Below are 19,444 nucleotides of genomic sequence, written 5' to 3'. Positions count from 1 at the left end.
TGTTTACACTAAAGGATCTGCCACATATGTATTTCCCTTTTTGATTGCCTCTACTGGTGATTTCAGTTTCCAGAGGATCCTGTTCCCGAGAGTCGACACAACGGGAGAAGTCTCCACCCACCTACTTAAACCACAGTATATGGCACCCAAGTCGTTTCCATGACGACTACTGTGTTCCACAGGTACAAAGTACATATCACTCTTATCTAGATTTTTTAAAGATTTTTTTTAAACAAATATTTAATTCATGTTTATTTATTTAGTATGTATTTGTTTTTCAGAGTATTGACTGGGCTGTAAAAGACATGCCTAAAGAAGTAAGTTGTGAGTTAGCCCTCATTATGAAGCTGATTGAGCTCCTCATCATTCCTTACAGAACAACCATGTATGTATCATTTGCCAAATATTCCAAATGTTTCCATCCAAACAGCTTAATGCGCAGTACCTGCTCAAAAATCCCAGGGAGGTGCTTGTTGAAAAGTAGTGTCACTGTTACTCCCAACCAAAACGATGTTGATGAGGCCCAGACCTCGAGGGCCAGTTGCGTGTATGATTACAGCATCCTATAAAGGTCTTCTATAACCATAAACCTTTCCATGCACGTGCTTTAATAACTGAACTCCTGACAATTTCAGATCCCATCTGCAACTTTAGAAAAGCAAGGTCTGATCTTTATCCCCAAGCACGCAATCAAGGTAAGGTTTCTGACAGACCATTGTATTCTGGACAGCGGGCAACAAGATTATTTTGACCCATGTCAACTTAAAGGGTTACTGTCGTGTGTATTCCCCAGCCCATTACCTCATGTTAATTGATGTGCATATAACTACACATTATAACTGCAAATGACTTTATCTGAACCAGATCAAGGAGAAATGGGATTGGCTGACAATGGATGTGAAGGGACCATTTCCAGAGACCAAAAGTAGACACAAGTTTGTACTAACTGTAATGGACTACTACTCCAAATGGATGGAAGCCTACCCCATGAAGACCAACAACAGTAAAGAGATTGCCAAAATAATCTCTGACCTCATCTCTCGCTTTGGCTTCCCTGTTGGAATCCTGTCTTGTTTGACTCGAGCACATTTTAGAGGTAAGAGATGCATGCATGCATGTATGGATGTAAGTGTTACTGTACTGCCCCAAATAAAAATGTTTTGGGGGGAAATTAAGTTTTGCACTAAGTTATCTCATGAATATTAAGTACCGGGGGTGGAACCAAAATTATTTTCCAATTGTTTCGCTCTGAACAAAACCATAATTTGTGTAGTTCCATTCTACTATTCTGACCAGCAAAATAAAGTTTCACTGTAAGGTCTACTACACCTGTTGTATTCAGCATATGTGACAATCAAGTTTGATTTGATGTTGAGCAGGCAGGCACTGGAATACGTTTCTGAGTGACAGAGTGAGGGCTTTGCATAGGCGCTTTGTAGCAATTTTTTGTGGGCCTGGAAAGTAAAATTACTTTATTAACCGGTACCCATGGTTTTCAAACAACGGTTCTGTTCCGGAACAACTTTTGTTCCCTGTTCTGATTCTGTTCCTCCAAAAATGTTATTGTGTTCTGGTCCAGTTCCCTGAACTGGTTCAAACCCTGTTAAGTTCCCCTTCTATTTTTAAATTTTACAGATCAACTTGGCTTTGGGTGATCTGAAGAAACTGACATGCCAACTCATATTCTACCGTCCTCTGGGAGTGTCACTGGATCCAGTAACAAAGTCCCTTGTAGACCGGTTTGTCCTCCAATGTACCTTGCTACACAGCCACCTGATTCTAAAAGCTTATACTATGGATAATAGTCTACTTAATATAATTGGGATGATTGCAATAATCTTTTGGCAGTTTACTGAATCCGAACACATGTCATGCTAGCCCAACTGACTTGCTGACTTGTTATTTAATTTTTATTTTAACTAGGCAAGTCAGTTAAAAACAAATTCTTATTTTCAATGACAGCCTAGGAACAGTGGGTTAACTGCCTGTTCAGGGGCAGAACGACAGATTTGTACCTTGTCAGCTCGGGGATATGAACTTGCAACCTTTCGGTTACAAGTCCAACGCTCTAACCACGAGGCTACCCTGCCGCCCCGTTATAATATGCATGTGTTTTGTTTTAATACATTTTTCATCATATACCTGGACAGGTTGGTGTCAGATTTGGTGAAAGAACATCCTGATCGTTGGGATGTTTACCTGGCTGCCAGTGTGTTCAGCTTCTGCTGCAAAGAGCACCCCACCACCAGACAAATCCCCCTGTCTCTGCTGCGCTGCGGAGGGACTCAGTCTGTCTCCACCTCACCAAGAAAGCTGCCTGTAAGTTGGAGACTGCCCATGTTTAGACTGTCCCACTTCTACAACAAAACATACTCATATTATTGATTCCCATTGAATGAATGAAGAAAATGCACATAGAAATAGGTTTGAATTATATCATATTTTAGTTGAGCGTTTATACTGACTTGTGCTTTGACCAACCTGTTTGCATTGAAGGATAATGGGATAAAAGGAAGGACCTTTGTCATACTAGATGCCCAGCCACCTCAAAGGGAAGTCCGTGTGGAGTGCAATCAGTGCAGTCAATGGAGCACGGTCAGCCAGGACTCAGAGCTGAAGAGATATGAGGAGATGAAACTTGGGGAGGAGGACTACACCCACACCTGTGTGAGCTGCAGAGTGGCCATGAGCTGCAGGGTGGCCCTGGAGGTCATGAGGGGTTAGGAGACAAGGACATGAAGAACTGGATGTAAATGAGAAAGCTTTTCAAACAAGGACTGAAAAGATGGAGGATATAATAAGGACGTTGGAAAACAAGTGGTGGTGAAGGAAGAGATTGATGTAGGGGTGAAAAAAGGTTCCTAGGGGAAGAAGTTTGAACAATAAGAGTTTATAATGTGTATATACTTATACATTTCTCAGTCATAAACGTTTTTGGAATGAAATAAAAACAGATAGTGTTGTTTTCAAGTTGTGTGTGCTCAAACAGTGGATTGTTGTTTAATAATGCATTTGGGCAGACATCATATAATTGTATGGAATTGATTAGAATGTATAAAATTATAATCAATAAGTGTAATTCTAGTCAGAATTAGGGTAAAACAATATAGCTAATGTATGTTTTTATGGTATTTTAAAGACAGACTGTCTGAGCAAAATTCGGCGCCGACCTGACCAGAGATTTGGGAGAGAACGGGGAGGTCAAGGTCTCCCTAATCTCTGTCGGCTGGGCAGTGAGCCAATGTGTGCGTAGCAGGACATTGTGTGCGTCTGTTTGTGTGAATGTGTGTGCGTATGGTTGTGTGAATGTGGGCGTGAGAAGTCAGTATAAAATTAATTGATTTGTATTCTTGACTTCAGAACGTTCCCGTGAATAAACCTTTTGGCCATTTAGCTGGGCTCCGTCTGTTTCATTCGACCAGGATCTTACACATTCTGGTTCACAGACTGAGTTATATAATTAAATTGGGTGATGTACCTGGAGAACATAATTATCGTATCAAAACACTATTGGGCACAGACAGCAGCACAAAGGGCAAGAAGGTAGAGACAAAAATACATCATGCGAAGCAGCCACAACTGTCAGTAAGAGTGTCAATGATTGAGTCATTGAATGAAGAGATGGAGATAAAACTGTCCAGTTTGAGTGCTGTCCAGTTTGAGTGCTCTGTCCAGCTCGTTCCAGTCGCTAGCTGCAGCGAACTGAAAAGAGGAGCGACCCAGGGATGTGTGTGCTTTGGGAACCTTTAACAGAATGTGACTGGCAGAACGGGTGTTGTATGTGGAGGATGAGGGCTGCAGTAGATATCTCAGATAGGGGGTAGTGAGGCCTATGAGAGTTTTATAAATAAGCATAAACCAGTGTCTTGCGACGAGTATACATAAATGACCAGTTTACAGAGGAGTATAGAGTGTAGTGATGTGTCCTATAAGAAGCATTGGTGGCAAATCTGATGGCTGAATTGTAAAGCACATCTAGCCGCTCGAGAGCACCCTTACCTGCCGATCTATAAATTACGTCTCCGTATTCTAGCATGGGTCGACTGGTCATCTGAATCAGGGTTAATTCGGCAGCTGGTGTGAAAGAGGAGCGATTACGATGGAGATGAGGAAATGCTGATTTAAAGAAGTATATAAAAGTGTCGGCTAAATAACATACGTTAAAGATAGTTTAAACACAGAATCCTATTCATTACTCCATGTGCCATTTTAACACATTTTGCCATGTTGCAGAGGGAAACATTTGCAGTTTTATAATTCTATATTACAGATTTTGACATGAGGCCAAGAGAAAATGTTGCAGTTTTAAAGCTAATTTCCAGCAATTCTACACTTGTTGCCATGGGGTAGAGAAAACAATGTGCTGTTTTTATAGCTCATTCCATTCTCTTGTTCCTATTTTTCCATGAGGCTGAGATAAAATTTGCAGTTTTAAAGCTAATTTCCTGCAAATCTACACATTTTGCTATCATATGCTATCTGGAGGTCCCCCTATGATAAAATCTGTAGATTTGCAGGATTTTGGCTTTAAAACTGCTCCTCTGCATTTCGACACAACCACTCGCTCATACCCTAGTCACCATATTGGGCTGCAGCTTCCCATACTTGGTATTTTACATGGTGTTATTTTCCTTTTTTCCACCCTGTCCAGTTGGTGGCGGTGTTGCACAACCGTTTCATTTGCCACAAGTCATAAAACCACTAATGAGGAAGAAAAAAAACATCAAGCCCCGTCTGTCTTGTTGAGCTTTGATGCAGAGTTTCGACCTGGTGCAATTTAAGATTTTCCCATTCCACCTTTCCCTTTTATTTTTGGGTGACCAAATGTGCAATACGCCCCCCAGACCTTCGAAAGACAGCAATACATAACACAACGTCTAAGTCTGCCGGAAATTCACACGAAGAAGGAAAATATCAACAATTTGTAAATCAGAAATGTCATGTTCAGCTTACAGCTGTAAGAATAGAGGACATGATAGATATGATAAAAATAATCAGTTGCGTGCTAAAAAAGTTAGGCTTCACAGGTAAGGCTTGCAGCATTTGACTAACAACACGATATTGGCTAACAACGTAATGTGAGCAACTAGTTAGCCAACAAGTTAGTTAGCAGCTAACGTGAGGCTAGCTGAGAGATTTAGGGTCATTTCGATGTTATAGATCATGTCGTATTATAATGTATCATAACAAACGAGTTAGCTAGCTAACGTTATTACTACATTTGTTTTTGTCTTAAAGCTAAACAAACAAGTCCTGCTGTTGTGAAGGGATCTGGGAATATGTCCAATGCAATGATTTTTTAAAATTCGGCTATTGTCGATATTTAGGCGAGCCATAACTGTTTTTCTATATCATACCCAAAATATAAGGTTTTATTACTCCATTGTTTTACATAACAATGATGTAAACAAACAACACATGGCTTCAAAATATGTTTCAACCCGTCGTGGGGTGGATTCACTAGGAACCAAACATATGCAAACGAAACGGGGAGGGACCACCTGAATTTGACCAATATAAACTATTTTTACTTTGCAACCCGTTTCCGGTGTGGAGTAAACGGCTTCCTTTGCAAACCGTTTCCCGTGTGGAGTAAACGGTTTCCTTTGCAAACCGTTTCCCGTGTGGAGTAAACGGCTTCCTTTGCAAACCGTTTCCCGTGTGGAGTAAACGGCTTCCTTTGCAACCCGTTTCCGGTGTGGAGTAAACGGCTTCCTTTGCAACCCGTTTCCGGTGTGGAGTAAACGGCTTCCTTTGCAAAACATTCTTAAACGGAACGAAACGGAGAGGGTCCTACCAGTAGATGTACTAACTAGAGAAACGGTGGTTGTAGTTGTAAAACAGCATGTTTGATGTCATGGACTGTCATGAGATGACCTAAAAACATGCCACTTCCATACAGCTATGATTTTTGTTTTTGTTGCATATTAGGATAATTAATGTACCAAGTTAGGAGAATGCTTTCCAAACCTGCTACGAAAAGTCCCATGTATCAAAGTGGCATGTTTTTAGGGAGTCCTGGACTGTCACCCCTTGCATCTAGAGCACTACGGGATTACATCTCCCTATAGTCCCATCCCTAAACTGTATACCAAAACAAGTGTCAAGGACACCTGTTTTCTCTGAATTAGCTTTAAAGGTCCAGCACTATCACAGACGTGATTTCCTGTGTTATATATATATATTCAAACTCTGATTTTGGAATTATATTGTGAAAATTGTGATATTAACCTTTTTGTGTAAGAGCTGTTTAAAAAGACTGCCTGGAATGTTTTGGTGGGATGGAGTTTTGGCCTGCCTGGTGACGTCACCAGGCACTAAATTAGTTGATAGACCAATAAGAAAGAGAATCCAAACCTATTTTTCAGTTTTCACCCTCCCCACTCAGTCTCCTCCCCACTCAGTCTCCTCCCCACTCAGTCCCCTCCCAGACAGTCCTTGTTAAATTCTTGCTTGAGAAATTGCTCTTTGCTAAGGATTTATTTTAGTTTATTTTTGACCATTTTATTTGAATTAAGATACTTAATTGTTACCCAGAAATGATTTTGGTATTGAGATAAAAACAGCTGCATTGTTCCTCTCATCTCTGTTGATCATTATAAGCTCTTTTATTTGAATTAACTGTTATTTAACTAGGCAAGTCAGTCTTATTTACAATGACAGCCAAACCCTAACCTGACGACGCTGGGCCAATTGTGTGACGCCCAATGGGACTCCCAATTACGGCTGCTTCTGATACAGCCTGGAGTCAAACCCGGGTTTGTAGTGACGCCATTGGTACTGAGATGCAGTGCTTTAAAACACTGCGCTACTCGGGAGCACTGTGAAATTGTGAAGTTGTTACTTTTTCCTTATTTCTTTTTGACTTTGTCTCATGCCATCAGATTTCCACTGAGCGACGCCAAAAGACTAAAAAAGTGGATCCATCAGACGAGACTGGAAGCCAACCAAAAGCTCCAGACTGTGTTCCGAGCATTTCGAGGAGAAGTACCTGATAACACCGTCAGCTGGGCGTGGTATTCGTTTGCGTAATGATGCCATTCCAACTATATTTTCCTTTCCTAGTCAGTTCCAAAAAAAGGTAATTTGTGAATCGATGCAGGTGTATTTTTCTGTTGAAAGTTTTTGACTGGGTCTTTTTCAAAATGGTTATTATTTTGATGCACATGATAACATCTTGAATCATGCTTTGGCTTTGTTGGTTTGAACTGTTGAGCAGTGTGTTTTTATTGTTGAGTTCTTATTGTTTTAGAAAACAGCTGGAACGAGGAAAAGAGTAACCTTGGTGAGAAAAAACAACTAGTCCTACTAGTTTTCCATTTGTATTGTTTTTGATATGGCTAGGATGCACACTTTATCCTCAATCTTTCACAAAGGAAATGTATTAACCTCTACTTGTGATTTCAGTTTCCTGAGGATCGTGTTCCTGAGGATGTGTCATCAATACAAGCTGAGCCAAAGTGGTACTCAAAACCAATACAGTTTGTAGGAGTTATAGGTTATGAGTCAATGTTGTGAAGAAATTAAGCAATTCATTATTTCCCTCTCTTGATTCTTCTTGTAATGAAACATTAGCTCTGCAGAGTCAACACGGTTGAAGAAGACTCCCAGTTACTTAAACCACAGTATATGGCACCCTAGTCGTTTCCATGATGACTACTGTATACCACAGGTACAAAGTACATATCACACATCCAGACCTTGAATCTTCAAATACATGTCATGTTAAAAAACTTGAGGTGTGCTTGATTTAGCTCGCCCAGGTACAATAACCAATGGAACACTGTCTTTCCAGCCTGCCAGGTAAGCTAAATGAAGCGCACCTCTGTTTGAGTATTTGACACAGGTCTGCTCTTATCTGGAGATTTTACATTTCTGGTGATATTTTATGTATCCTTTTTTTTGCAGAGTATTGACTGGGCTGTGAAAGATAAACCAAATGAAGTAAGTGGTAGCTCTTATGAGGCTGATTGGGCCAATCAGAATCGATCGTGCCAATCTTGCAACCAAACAATCCTGATTGGCTCAAACGAGGGCTACATTCAAACTCATATACAGCTAGTTGTGTGTATACAGTGTGTACGGGCTTTTTTATTTTATTTTTTTATTTTATTTTACTAGGCAAGTCAGTTAAGAACAAATTCTTCGCTGTATATAGTCTCCACATTGACTCTGTACTGGTACTTCGCTGTATATAGTCTCCACATTGACTCTGTACTGGTACTTCGCTGTATATAGTCTCCACATTGACTCTGTACTGGTACTTCGCTGTATATAGTCTCCACATTGACTCTGTACTGGTACCCCGCTGTATATAGTCTCCACATTGACTCTGTACTGGTACTTCGCTGTATATAGTCTCCACATTGACTCTGTACTGGTACCCCGCTGTATATAGTCTCCACATTGACTCTGTACTGGTACTTCGCTGTGTATAGTCTCCACATTGACTCTGTACTGGTACCCCCTGTATATAGTCTCCAAATTGACTCTGTACTGGTACTTCGCTGTATATAGTCTCCACATTGACTCTGTACTGGTACCCCGCTGTATATAGTCTCCACATTGACTCTGTACTGGTACCCCGCTGTATATAGTCTCCACATTGACTCTGTACTGGTACCCCGCTGTATATAGTCTCCACATTGACTCTGTACTGGTACCCCGCTGTATATAGTCTCCACATTGACTCTGTACTGGTACCCCGCTGTATATAGTCTCCACATTGACTCTGTACTGGTACTTCGCTGTATATAGTCTCCACATTGACTCTGTACTGGTACCCCGCTGTATATAGTCTCCACATTGACTCTGTACTGGTACTTCACTGTGTATAGTCTCCACATTGACTCTGTACTGGTACCCCCTGTATATAGTCTCCAAATTGACTCTGTACTGGTACTTCGCTGTATATAGTCTCCACATTGACTCTGTACTGGTACCCCGCTGTATATAGTCTCCATATTGACTCTGTACTGGTACCCCCTGTATATAGTCTCCACATTGACTCTGTACTGGTACCCTGCTGTATATAGTCTCCACATTGACTCTGTACTGGTACCCTGCTGTATATAGTCTCCACATTGACTCTGTACTGGTACCCTGCTGTATCTCAAATCAAATCAAATCAAATTTATTTATATAGCCCTTCGTACATCAGCTGATATCTCAAAGTGCTGTTCAGAAACCCAGCCTAAAACCCCAAACAGCAAGCAATGCAGGTGTAGAAGCACGGTGGTTAGGAAAAACTCCCTAGAAAGGCCAAAACCTAGGAAGAAACCTAGAGAGGAACCAGGCTATGTGGGGTGGCCAGTCCTCTTCCGGCTGTGCCGGGTAGAGATTATATCAGAACATGGCCAAGATGTTCAAATGTTCATAAATGACCAGCATGGTCGAATAATAATAAGGCAGAACAGTTGAAACTGGAGCAGCAGCACGGCCAGGTGGACTGGGGACAGCAAGGAGTCATCATGTCAGGTAGTCCTGGGGCATGGTCCTAGGGCTCAGGTCCTCCGAGAGAGAGAAAGAAAGAGAATTAGAGAGAGCATATGTGGGGTGGCCAGTCCTCTTCTGGCTGTGCCGGGTGGAGATTATAACAGAACATGGCCAAGATGTTCAAATGTTCATAAATGACCAGCATGGTCAAATAATAATTAGGTAGGACAGTTGAAACTGGAGCAGCAGCACGGCCAGGTGGACTGGGGACAGCAAGGAGTCATCATATCAGGTAGTCCTGGGGCATGGTCCTAGGGCTCAGGTCCTCCGAGAGAGAGAATGAGAGAATTAGAGAACGCACACTTAGATTCACACAGGACACCGAATTGGACAGGCGAAGTACTCCAGATATAACAAACTGACCCCAGCCCCCGACACATAAACTACTGCAGCATAAATACTGGAGGCTGAGACAGGAGGGTCAGGAGACACTGTGGCCCCATCCGAGGACACCCCTGGACTGTATATAGTCTCCACATTGACTCTGTACTGGTACCCCACTGTATATAGTCTCCACATTGACTCTGTACTGGTACCCCCTGTATATAGTCTCCACATTGACTCTGTACTGGTACCCCGCTGTATATAGCCTCCACATTGACTCTGTACTGGTACTCCCCTGTATATAGTCTCCACATTGACTCTGTACAGGTACCCCCCTGTATATAGCCTCCACATTGACTCTGTACTGGTACTAACCTGTATATAGTCTCCACATTGACTCTGTACTGGTACCCTGCTGTATATAGTCTCCACATTGACTCTGTACTGGTACCCCGCTGTATATAGTCTTGCTATTGTTATTTTACCTCTGCTCTTTGATTACTGGTTTAAAAAAATTGTATTAATTCTTCATTTTTTTAAACTGCATTGTTGGTTAAGGGCTTGTAAGTAAGCATTTCACCATAAGGTCTATTACACCTGTTGTATTTGGCTCATGTGACTAATACAATTTGATTTGAACAAGGTTATTAGATTTTGTATTATTTTTATATCTTACATTTTATGATATTTGAACCAGATCAAGGAGAAATGGGAATGGCTGACAATGGAAGTGAAGGGGCCATTTCCAGAGACCCAAATTGGACACAAGTTTGTACTAACTGTAATGGACTACTACTCCAAATGGATGGAAGCCTACCCCATGAAGACCAACAACAGTAAAGAGATTGCCAAAATCATCTCTGACCTCATCTCTCGCTTCGGCTTCCCTGTTGGAATCCTGTGTTGTTTGGGTGTAATGCAGACTGTAGAGGTAAGAGAGACTGTGGTTAGTTTATAGAGATGGTATTGTGTCGTTTCTTATACGGTATGTGCAGCATGTATTTATGCTAGCGTTACTGTACCACCACCTGAAAACAAAATCACTTGTATTGGTTGGGTATGTTGCACAAAATGATCTCATGAATATTAAGTACCCCTCCTATTTTTTTATTTTACAGACCAACTCGGCTTTGGGTGATCTGAAGAAACTGACAGGCCAAGTCATATTCTACCGTCCTCTGGGCGTGTCACTGGATCCAGTAACAAAGTCTCTTGTAGACCGGTTTGTCCTCCAATGTACCTTGCTACACAGCCACCTGATTCTAAAAGTTTATGGATAGTATGTTGCTTGTCAAGTCAAATCAAATTTGATTTGTCACGTGCTGAATACAACAGGTGTCGACCTTACAGTGAAATGCTTACCTAATAAAGATAAGTGTTAAGTAAAAGATAAGTTAAATTTAAAAATAAATAATAATAATTAAATAGCAGCAGTAAAATAACAATAGCTAGATTATATACAGGGGGTACCGGTACTGAGTCAATGTGGAGACTATATACAGGGGGGTACCTGTACAGAGTCAATGTGGAGACTATATACAGCGGGGTACCAGTACAGAGTCAATGTGGAGACTATATACAGGGGGTCCCTGTACAGAGTCAATGTGGAGACTATATACAGGGGGGTACCTGTACAGAGTCAATGTGGAGACTATATTCAGGGGGGTACCTGTACAGAGTCAATGTGGAGACTATATACAGGGGGGTACCTGTACAGAGTCAATGTGGAGACTATATTCAGGGGGGTACCTGTACAGAGTCAATGTGGAGACTATATACAGGGGGGTACCTGTATAGAGTCAATGTGGAGACTATATACAGGGGGGTCCCTGTACAGAGTCAATGTGCGGAGGCACCGGTTAGCTGAGGTAATATGTACATGTAGGTAGCGTTAAAGTGACTATGCATAGATTATAAACAGAGAGTAGCAGCAGCGTAAAAGAGGGGTCTGGGTAGCCCTTTGATTAGCTGGTCAGGAGTCTTATGGCTTGGGGGTAGAATCTGTTAAGAAGCCTTTTGGACCTTGACTTGGCGCTCCGGTGCCGATCTGATGACCCATGCCAAATCGTTTCAGTCTCCTGACAGGGAAGAGGCAGCGTGGATAGAGCACTATGTGGCAGGTTGATTGCCTTCTATCATTGCAAGACAGTTCAGTGAGTCAGTCGCAAGTTGGAAGAATTTACTGTAGAATATTGAAGTCGCCAACGGAAACACGTGCTGTTACCAGTGTATTGCAACCCAGACATTGCTTAACTTTTAAATAATTTTTCAAGAAGCGCAAAATAGAACTGTGTAATAATTGCAATAATCTTTTGTCAGTTTTCTGAATCCAAACACATGACACGCTATCCCAGCTGACTTGTTATAATATGCATGTGTTTTGTTTCACACGTTTTATCATATACCTGGACAGGTTGGTGTCAGATTTGGTGAAAGAACATCCTGATCGTTGGGATGTTTACCTGGCTGCCAGTGTGTTCAGCTTCTGCTGCAAAGAGCACCCCACCACCAGACAAATCCCCCTGTCTCTGCTGCGCTGCGGAGGGACTCAGTCTGTCTCCACCTCACCAAGAAAGCTGCCTGTAAGTTGGAGACTGCCCGTGTTTAGACTCACAAGTCACAACTAAAATCACCAATGAATGAATGAATCAAATATCATAGGAATAGGTATTATTAAAGACTGAAAAATATGCCAATTTTATTTATTTTAGCTTTTAAACTGACTTGGGCTTTGATCACTCTGTTTGCATTGCAGTACAATGGGATTAAAGGAAGAACCTTTGTCATACTAGAAGCCCAACCACCTACAAAGGAAGTCTGTGCGCAGTGCAGTCAGTGCTTGGAATGGATGTTGGTCACTCAGGACTCTGAGCTGAAGAGATATGAGGAGATGAAACTTGGGGATGAGGACTACACCCACACCTGTGTGAGCTGTAGGGTGGCCATGAGCTGCAGGGTGGCCCTGGAGGTCATGAGGGGTTAGGAGACAAGGATGTTTTCAAACAAGGACTGAAAAGATGGAGGATATAATAAGGACGTTGGAAACCAAGTGGTGGTGAAGGAAGAGATTGCTGTAGGGGTGAAAAAAGGTTCCTAGGGGAAGAATGTGTGTGTATTTGTATAAGTTGCTCTGATGACCCTTTTGTCATTAAAAACAACGGTATAAAGTGTTTAAATTACATCTCGATTGTGTTTATTTAATTAAATAAAAACTGTAGAATGTGTTTCTGAATAAAATTAGAACCGTTGTTTTTATTTTCACCCCGTCCAGTCAGTGGCGGTAATGTCCTACTTATTCCTTTGCCACCCGGCATAAACCACCAATGAGGCAGAGAAGAAGGGTGACGAAAATGCAGGAAGTAATTAATTAGCTAAGGAGAGTTAGTCAAGAAAACTGATGTACTTTCAAGGCTACGGTAAGCATTAACACGCATATTGTCAAATATTCCAACACCATGGACTAATACACGAATCATGCATACATGTGTTTATTACAGTGTTTAGTTTTGTTAGTTTGTTGAAATGTCATCGCAAGCACTTCGAAGTTCCGTGTCAGCATCATCGCTACCACACCGCTAGCCAGCTAACGTTAACTTGTGCAATGATTTGTGATTATTACTTGCTTTTGAACTTGTCTTCTCATATTTGATCTTCGGATATTGAACAGCTAACCACTTATGTTACCACGAGATCAGACAGGTTTTGTGGTTTACAGATATTGACATACTATCTGAAATATTAGATATCCAGCTACTTTGTTTGAAATGCATGAGGAACTGAGATTCCCCCGCCTATTGTGCCCCTGACCTGACAAGCTAGCAACCCAGATTGCTGGTTTTTAAGCTCGCAAGATAATTTCTAGCCCTATATAGGTAAATTACTGTAGTTTCAGACTGTAACCACCATGTCAATTGGCTAACGCAAAAGGCACTGAATTGAGGATGTTCGCTCGGTGTTGTCTCCTTTGTGGCATATCTTTACCTTTGGTCCCCTGAGTCATGTACAGTCATTATGAAGTTTCTTATCTCGGGCTGATCTGAGAACAGAGCTCAGGAGACAGTTGAGTCCAAGTGGAACTGATGACACACATTCCAACCGTCTGAGAGAGAAACATAGCCCAGTGATTTCAACAGAAGGCATATTTTTCAGTGTAGTAAAACACTGTGACTACTTGTGGAGGGGTAATGGTTCGTATCTCTTTCTCCACGTTTTTCTCCGCCCTGTGTAGATGTCCTGCTTTGAGAGTGATAAGAGCAGCCTGGAGAATGATGGAGCGTGTTGTGGTGGGGCGGCCGCGTCACAGCTGTCCAACTGTGCGCTGGCCATGCTGGAGAAAGAGAGCAGTGACTCTGCGCTGAGCCCCACGGAGAGTACCCCCACCAGCCTACAGGGCGGCGCCCCACTGCAAGGCTACGACGTGGAGTTCGACCCTCCGCTGGAGAGCAAGTACGAGTGCCCCATCTGCCTCATGGCCCTGAGGGCAGCCGTGCAGACGCCGTGCGGCCATCGCTTCTGCCGCAGCTGCATCGAGAAGTCCATCCGGTAAGCCTCCCCGGTACCCATACTTACAGGATAATGATGCATTTACATGTTAGTTATCGAACTTTCTGTATCCTGCTTTGGGAAAATACCCTGCAGGATTTAAATAACAATATTTGCTTATTTCTTTACCCTGCACCCACAATTATCTCTGCATGTTTATTGTCAACATTTAAAGTTGTTGAGGACAGAGAACTGAACTACGGGGCGTTTTATAATCACAGCTCCTCTAATGAGAGACGCAGGGGTTAAAGGTCATTTATTTATTTCATGAATCAACCTTACTATTACAGCAGTACAGCATCCATGTCAATGTGCCGTGGTTAGCCAATGGTTATCTGTCGCCACGCTGCATTTCTGTCATAGGGATGACGCGTGAGGTTTATTTGTTTGTTTTTTAAAACCCTGCAGCTCACAGGAACATCTAAAACGAGAGAAAGTATGTAGAAATAACAATAGACCTAATATTCATATAAATTCCCTTTTTCTGGCCCTCGTATCGATTTTGACAATCAAATCGGTCATGGAAAGATCTGTGTGGCCCTCCATAGAGTTTCGAAATCTCCATGTGGCGCTGGAGACAGAAATGTTTTTGCGCCAGTCTGAGATCGACTCAAGTTTTTGCTTTGACTCCTGGAGAGGTCATAGTCGTGTGCCTGTAAATATTCAACTCTATAATGATTTTTGTCGGCCACCAGATAAGATGGGCAATGCAGGTGATTCTATAATTGCAGAACATCTCTATACATCATACAGCTATGCATTACAACAGCCACGTGACATAACAGTTGGGATTATCGATGACTGTCAATCATTCACTGATTTGGTGGGCAATGACAGCCTCTTGGGTTACTGACTTACTGGATAAATGATTGGCCATATTCTGGATGATTTGCTCTGTCACGACCTTCACTTCCCCCACAATTACAGTACCAAGCCACCGTCGTTATTGCAGCACTGTTGTGATGTTTTTTATTCTGTGTTTTTCATTTTCTTTTCTCAATTTGCTGAATGACACGTATTTGTGTGTCCCTTTTCACAAGATGATGATGAATACATGGACAGTTTTTTTTTTTCAAATGAATTAGTCCTCAAAAGATAATGGTTGTAAGTGATCTCAAAAAGGAGCCTTCTCATTGGACAAGTTCAGGTAGTAGGGCCTACCTCCATTTTAAAATGGTTTCTCCTGTTGATTAATGAATGAAACCCTGGTCCCAAGCATCATACTGATCTCGCTCTCTCTTTCGTTCTTCCCCCCAGTGATACAGGGCAGAGGTGTCCAGTGGATAACGAGGTACTGCGGGAAGACCAGCTGTTCCCAGATAACTTTGCCAAGCGGGAGATCCTCTCCCTAACGGTGCGCTGCACCAACGTAGGCTGCACTGACAAAATGGAGCTTCGCCGCCTGGATGTAGGCATCCGTCTCCACAGACAATGGCTGACACCTTAGTTCATATCACCTCAACCGTGTTGCCATGTTGAAACCAAATGATTAGCTCACTCTGCCATCTCACCTTGCCAGGGCCATGTTACGAAATGTGAGTTTGCCACCGTGCCTTGTCCGCTGTGCCAGGACGCGGTGTGGAAGAGCCAGCTGGAGATGCACCAAAGCCAACACTGCCAGCGGAGACCTGTGTCCTGCCCCGACTGTGTAGAGAGCTTTGTTTACGAGGACAGCAAGGTAAAGCATCACCAACTTATTCATGCTGAGTGCACTATCCTGAATAAATAAAGATTCATTGGATTGACTACCGGGTGCACCGCCTCAGTTAGCTTAGCTAGCAGCACAGCGCTTTCAAAGAAAACGTGACCATAGACTCAGTCAGTAAGAAACTGTGTTCGTTCTCCATTTGAGCTCCCCTTTTAATGTTCACTGAAAAACGTGGACAGACTGTCTGTTATTTCTGAAGCTGGTCATGTGACAGCCTTTTGAACATTGTTTTTGTTGTGTCCTCAGATTCATGAGTCGCTGTGTCCCTTTGCCAACGTGGTGTGTCAGTACTGCGGTATGGAGCTCATCAGAGACCAGGTGGGGATGGAGACCTGATGGCTGCTGTTTAGATTTAGCTGATTACTAAACCTATGAGATGATGATGGTGTAGAGCAGTAGTCCTGATTACTAAACCTATGAGATGATGATGATGGTGTAGAGCAGTAGCCCTGATTACTAAACCTATGAGATGATGATGATGGTGTAGAGCAGTAGTCCTGATTACTAAACCTATGAGATGATGATGATGATGGTGTAGAGCAGTAGTCCTGATTACTAAACCTATGAGATGATGATGATGGTGTAGAGCAGTAGCCCTGATTACTAAACCTATGAGATGATGATGATGGTGTAGAGCAGTAGCCCTGATTACTAAACCTATGAGATGATGATGGTGGTGTAGAGCAGTAGTCCTGATTACTAAACCTATGAGATGATGATGGTGGTGTCCTGAGAGATGATGTATGTCCTGATTACTAAACCTATGAGATGATGATGATGGTGTAGAGCAGTAGTCCTGATTACTAAACCTATGAGATGATGATGATGGTGTAGAGCAGTAGTCCTGATTACTAAACCTATGAGATGATGGTGGTGTAGAGCAGTAGTCCTGATTACTAAACCTATGAGATGATGGTGGTGGTGTAGAGCAGTAGCCCTGATTACTAAACCTATGAGATGGTGATGGTGTAGAGCAGTAGTCCTGATTACTAAACCTATGAGATGATGGTGGTGGTGTAGAGCAGTAGCCCTGATTACTAAACCTATGAGATGATGATGATGATGATGATGATGGTGTAGAGCAGTAGTCCTGATTACTAAACCTATGAGATGATGATGGTGTAGAGCAGTAGCCCTGATAACTAAACCTATGAGATGATGATGATGGTGTAGAGCAGTAGTCCTGATTACTAAACCTATGACATTTAACATTTAACATTTAAGTCATTTGGCAGACGCTCTTATCCAGAGCGACTTACAAATTGGTGAATTCACCTTATGACATCCATTGTAGATAACTAACACTATAGACACAATGCAGATATCTACAATGTGTCCACACTGTTAGTTATCCACATTGTGTCCAGTGCCAGCCATCCACAACGCGTCCACACCGCCAGTTAACCAACACTATAGACACAATGCAGATAACTAACACTATGGACACAATGCAGATAACCAACACTATAGACACAATGCAGACAACCAACACCGTGGACACAATGTAGATAACACTATAGACACAATGTAGATAACTAACACTATAGACACAATGTAGATAACTAACATTATGGACACAATGTAGATAACTAACATTATGGACACAATGTAGATAACTAACACTATAGACACAATGTAGATAACTAACACTATAGACACAATGTAGATAACTAACACTATGGACACAATGTAGATAACTAACACTATGGACACAATGTAGATAACTAACACTATGGACACAATGTAGATAACTAACACTATGGACACAATGTAGATAACTAACACTATGGACACAATGTAGATAACTAACACTATGGACACAATGCAGATAACTAACACTATGGACACAATGCAGATAACTAACACTACAGACACAATGTAGATAACTGTTCCACTGGATGTCAGAAGGCGAACCCACCAACCTGCAAGCCGCTCCGGACAAGAGAAGCGTCCGCCAAATGACCCAAATGCAATGCAATGACCATGGTGCATATTTACATTTACATTTAAGTCATTTAGCAGACGCTCCTATCCAGAGCGACCCACAAATTGGTGAATTCACCTTCCGACATCCAGTGGAACAGCCACTTCACAATAGTGCATCTAAATCATTAAGGGGGGGTGAGAAGGATTACTTATCCTATCCTATGAGATGATGGTGGTGTAGAGCAGGAGTCCTGATTACTAAACCTATGAGATGATGATGGTGTAGAGCAGTAGCCCTGATTACTAAACCTATGAGATGATGATGGTGGTGGTGTAGAGCAGTAGTCCTGATTACTAAACCTATGAGATGATGATGGTGTAGAGCAGTAGCCCTGATTACTAAACCTATGAGATGATGATGATGATGGTGTAGAGCAGTAGTCCTGATTACTAAACCTATGAGATGATGATGGTGGTGTAGAGCAGTAGTCCTGATTACTAAACCTATGAGATGATGATGGTGGTGTAGAGCAGTAGTCCTGATTACTAAACCTATGAGATGATGGTGGTGTAGAGCAGTAGCCCTGATTACTAAACCTATGAGATGATGATGGTGGTGTAGAGCAGTAGTCCTGAATACTAAACCTATGAGATGATGGTGATGGTGTAGAGCAGTAGCCCTGATTACTAAACCTATGAGATGATGATGGTGGTGTAGAGCAGTAGTCCTGAATACTAAACCTATGAAGATGATGGTGATGGTGGTGTAGAGCAGTAGTCCTGATTACTAAACCTATGAGATGATGATGGTGGTGGTGGTGTAGAGCAGTAGCCCTGATTACTAAACCTATGAGATGATGATGGTGGTGGTGTAGAGCAGTAGTCCTGATTACTAAACCTATGAGATGATGGTGGTGTAGAGCAGTAGTCCTGATTACTAAACCATGAGATGATGGTGATGGTGTAGAGCAGTAGTCCTGATTACTAAACCTATGAGATGATGATGTAGAGCAGTAGCCCTGATTACTAAACCTATGAGATGATGATGATGGTGGTGGTGTAGAGCAGGAGTCCTGATTACTAAACCTATGAGATGATGATGGTGGTGTAGAGCAGTAGTCCTGATTACTAAACCTATGAGATGATGATGATGATGATGGTGTAGAGCAGGAGTCCTGATTACTAAACCTATGAGATGATGATGATGATGATGGTGTAGAGCAGTAGTCCTGATTACTAAACCTATGAGATGATGATGATGGTGGTGTAGAGCAGTAGTCCTGATTACTAAACCTATGAGATGATGATGGTGGTGTAGAGCAGTAGTCCTGATTACTAAACCTATGAGATGATGATGGTGGTGTAGAGCAGTAGCCCTGATTACTAAACCTATGAGATGATGATGGTGGTGTAGAGCAGTAGCCCTGATTACTAAACCTATGAGATGAT

General features: G+C 42.1%; 1 protein-coding gene and 2 long non-coding RNA genes across 3 annotated transcripts; all 3 read left to right on the top strand.

The window, feature by feature from the left end:
- The first annotated feature begins 147 nt into the window (after positions 1 to 147).
- LOC135529575 (uncharacterized) lies at positions 148 to 1,082 on the top strand. The gene is made up of 4 exons (XR_010453728.1): positions 148 to 182; positions 282 to 317; positions 636 to 695; positions 865 to 1,082. It is a non-coding gene; the product is annotated as an uncharacterized LOC135529575 (long non-coding RNA).
- A 531-nt stretch (positions 1,083 to 1,613) lies between these two features.
- Positions 1,614 to 3,378, top strand: LOC135529572 (uncharacterized). Its single transcript, XR_010453727.1, has 3 exons — positions 1,614 to 1,739; positions 2,151 to 2,319; positions 2,497 to 3,378. It is a non-coding gene; the product is annotated as an uncharacterized LOC135529572 (long non-coding RNA).
- Positions 3,379 to 13,145: 9,767 nt separating this feature from the next.
- On the top strand, positions 13,146 to 16,405 carry LOC135529569 (TNF receptor-associated factor 6-like). Its single transcript, XM_064958239.1, has 5 exons — positions 13,146 to 13,235; positions 14,048 to 14,361; positions 15,619 to 15,769; positions 15,881 to 16,039; positions 16,316 to 16,405. Exons 2-5 carry the CDS (start codon positions 14,048 to 14,050, stop codon positions 16,403 to 16,405), a joined length of 714 nt encoding a protein of 237 aa, XP_064814311.1. The 5' UTR covers positions 13,146 to 13,235.
- The last annotated feature ends 3,039 nt before the right edge of the window (positions 16,406 to 19,444 follow it).

This window comes from Oncorhynchus masou, unplaced genomic scaffold (assembly GCF_036934945.1).
Source record: "Oncorhynchus masou masou isolate Uvic2021 unplaced genomic scaffold, UVic_Omas_1.1 unplaced_scaffold_1186, whole genome shotgun sequence".
Taxonomy (NCBI): domain Eukaryota; kingdom Metazoa; phylum Chordata; class Actinopteri; order Salmoniformes; family Salmonidae; genus Oncorhynchus; species Oncorhynchus masou.
This window is presented reverse-complemented; position numbering and strand designations above follow the sequence as displayed.

Excerpts from the sequence above, each read along its gene's own strand:
- LOC135529569 (XM_064958239.1), top strand. The coding sequence starts at position 14,048 with ATGTCCTGCTTTGAGAGTGATAAGAGCAGCCTGGAGAATGATGGAGCG. Across the intron at positions 14,362-15,618 it reads TGCATCGAGAAGTCCATCCG|TGATACAGGGCAGAGGTGTC; the intron begins GTAAGCCTCCCC and ends TCTTCCCCCCAG. Across the intron at positions 15,770-15,880 it reads TGGAGCTTCGCCGCCTGGAT|GGCCATGTTACGAAATGTGA; the intron begins GTAGGCATCCGT and ends TCACCTTGCCAG.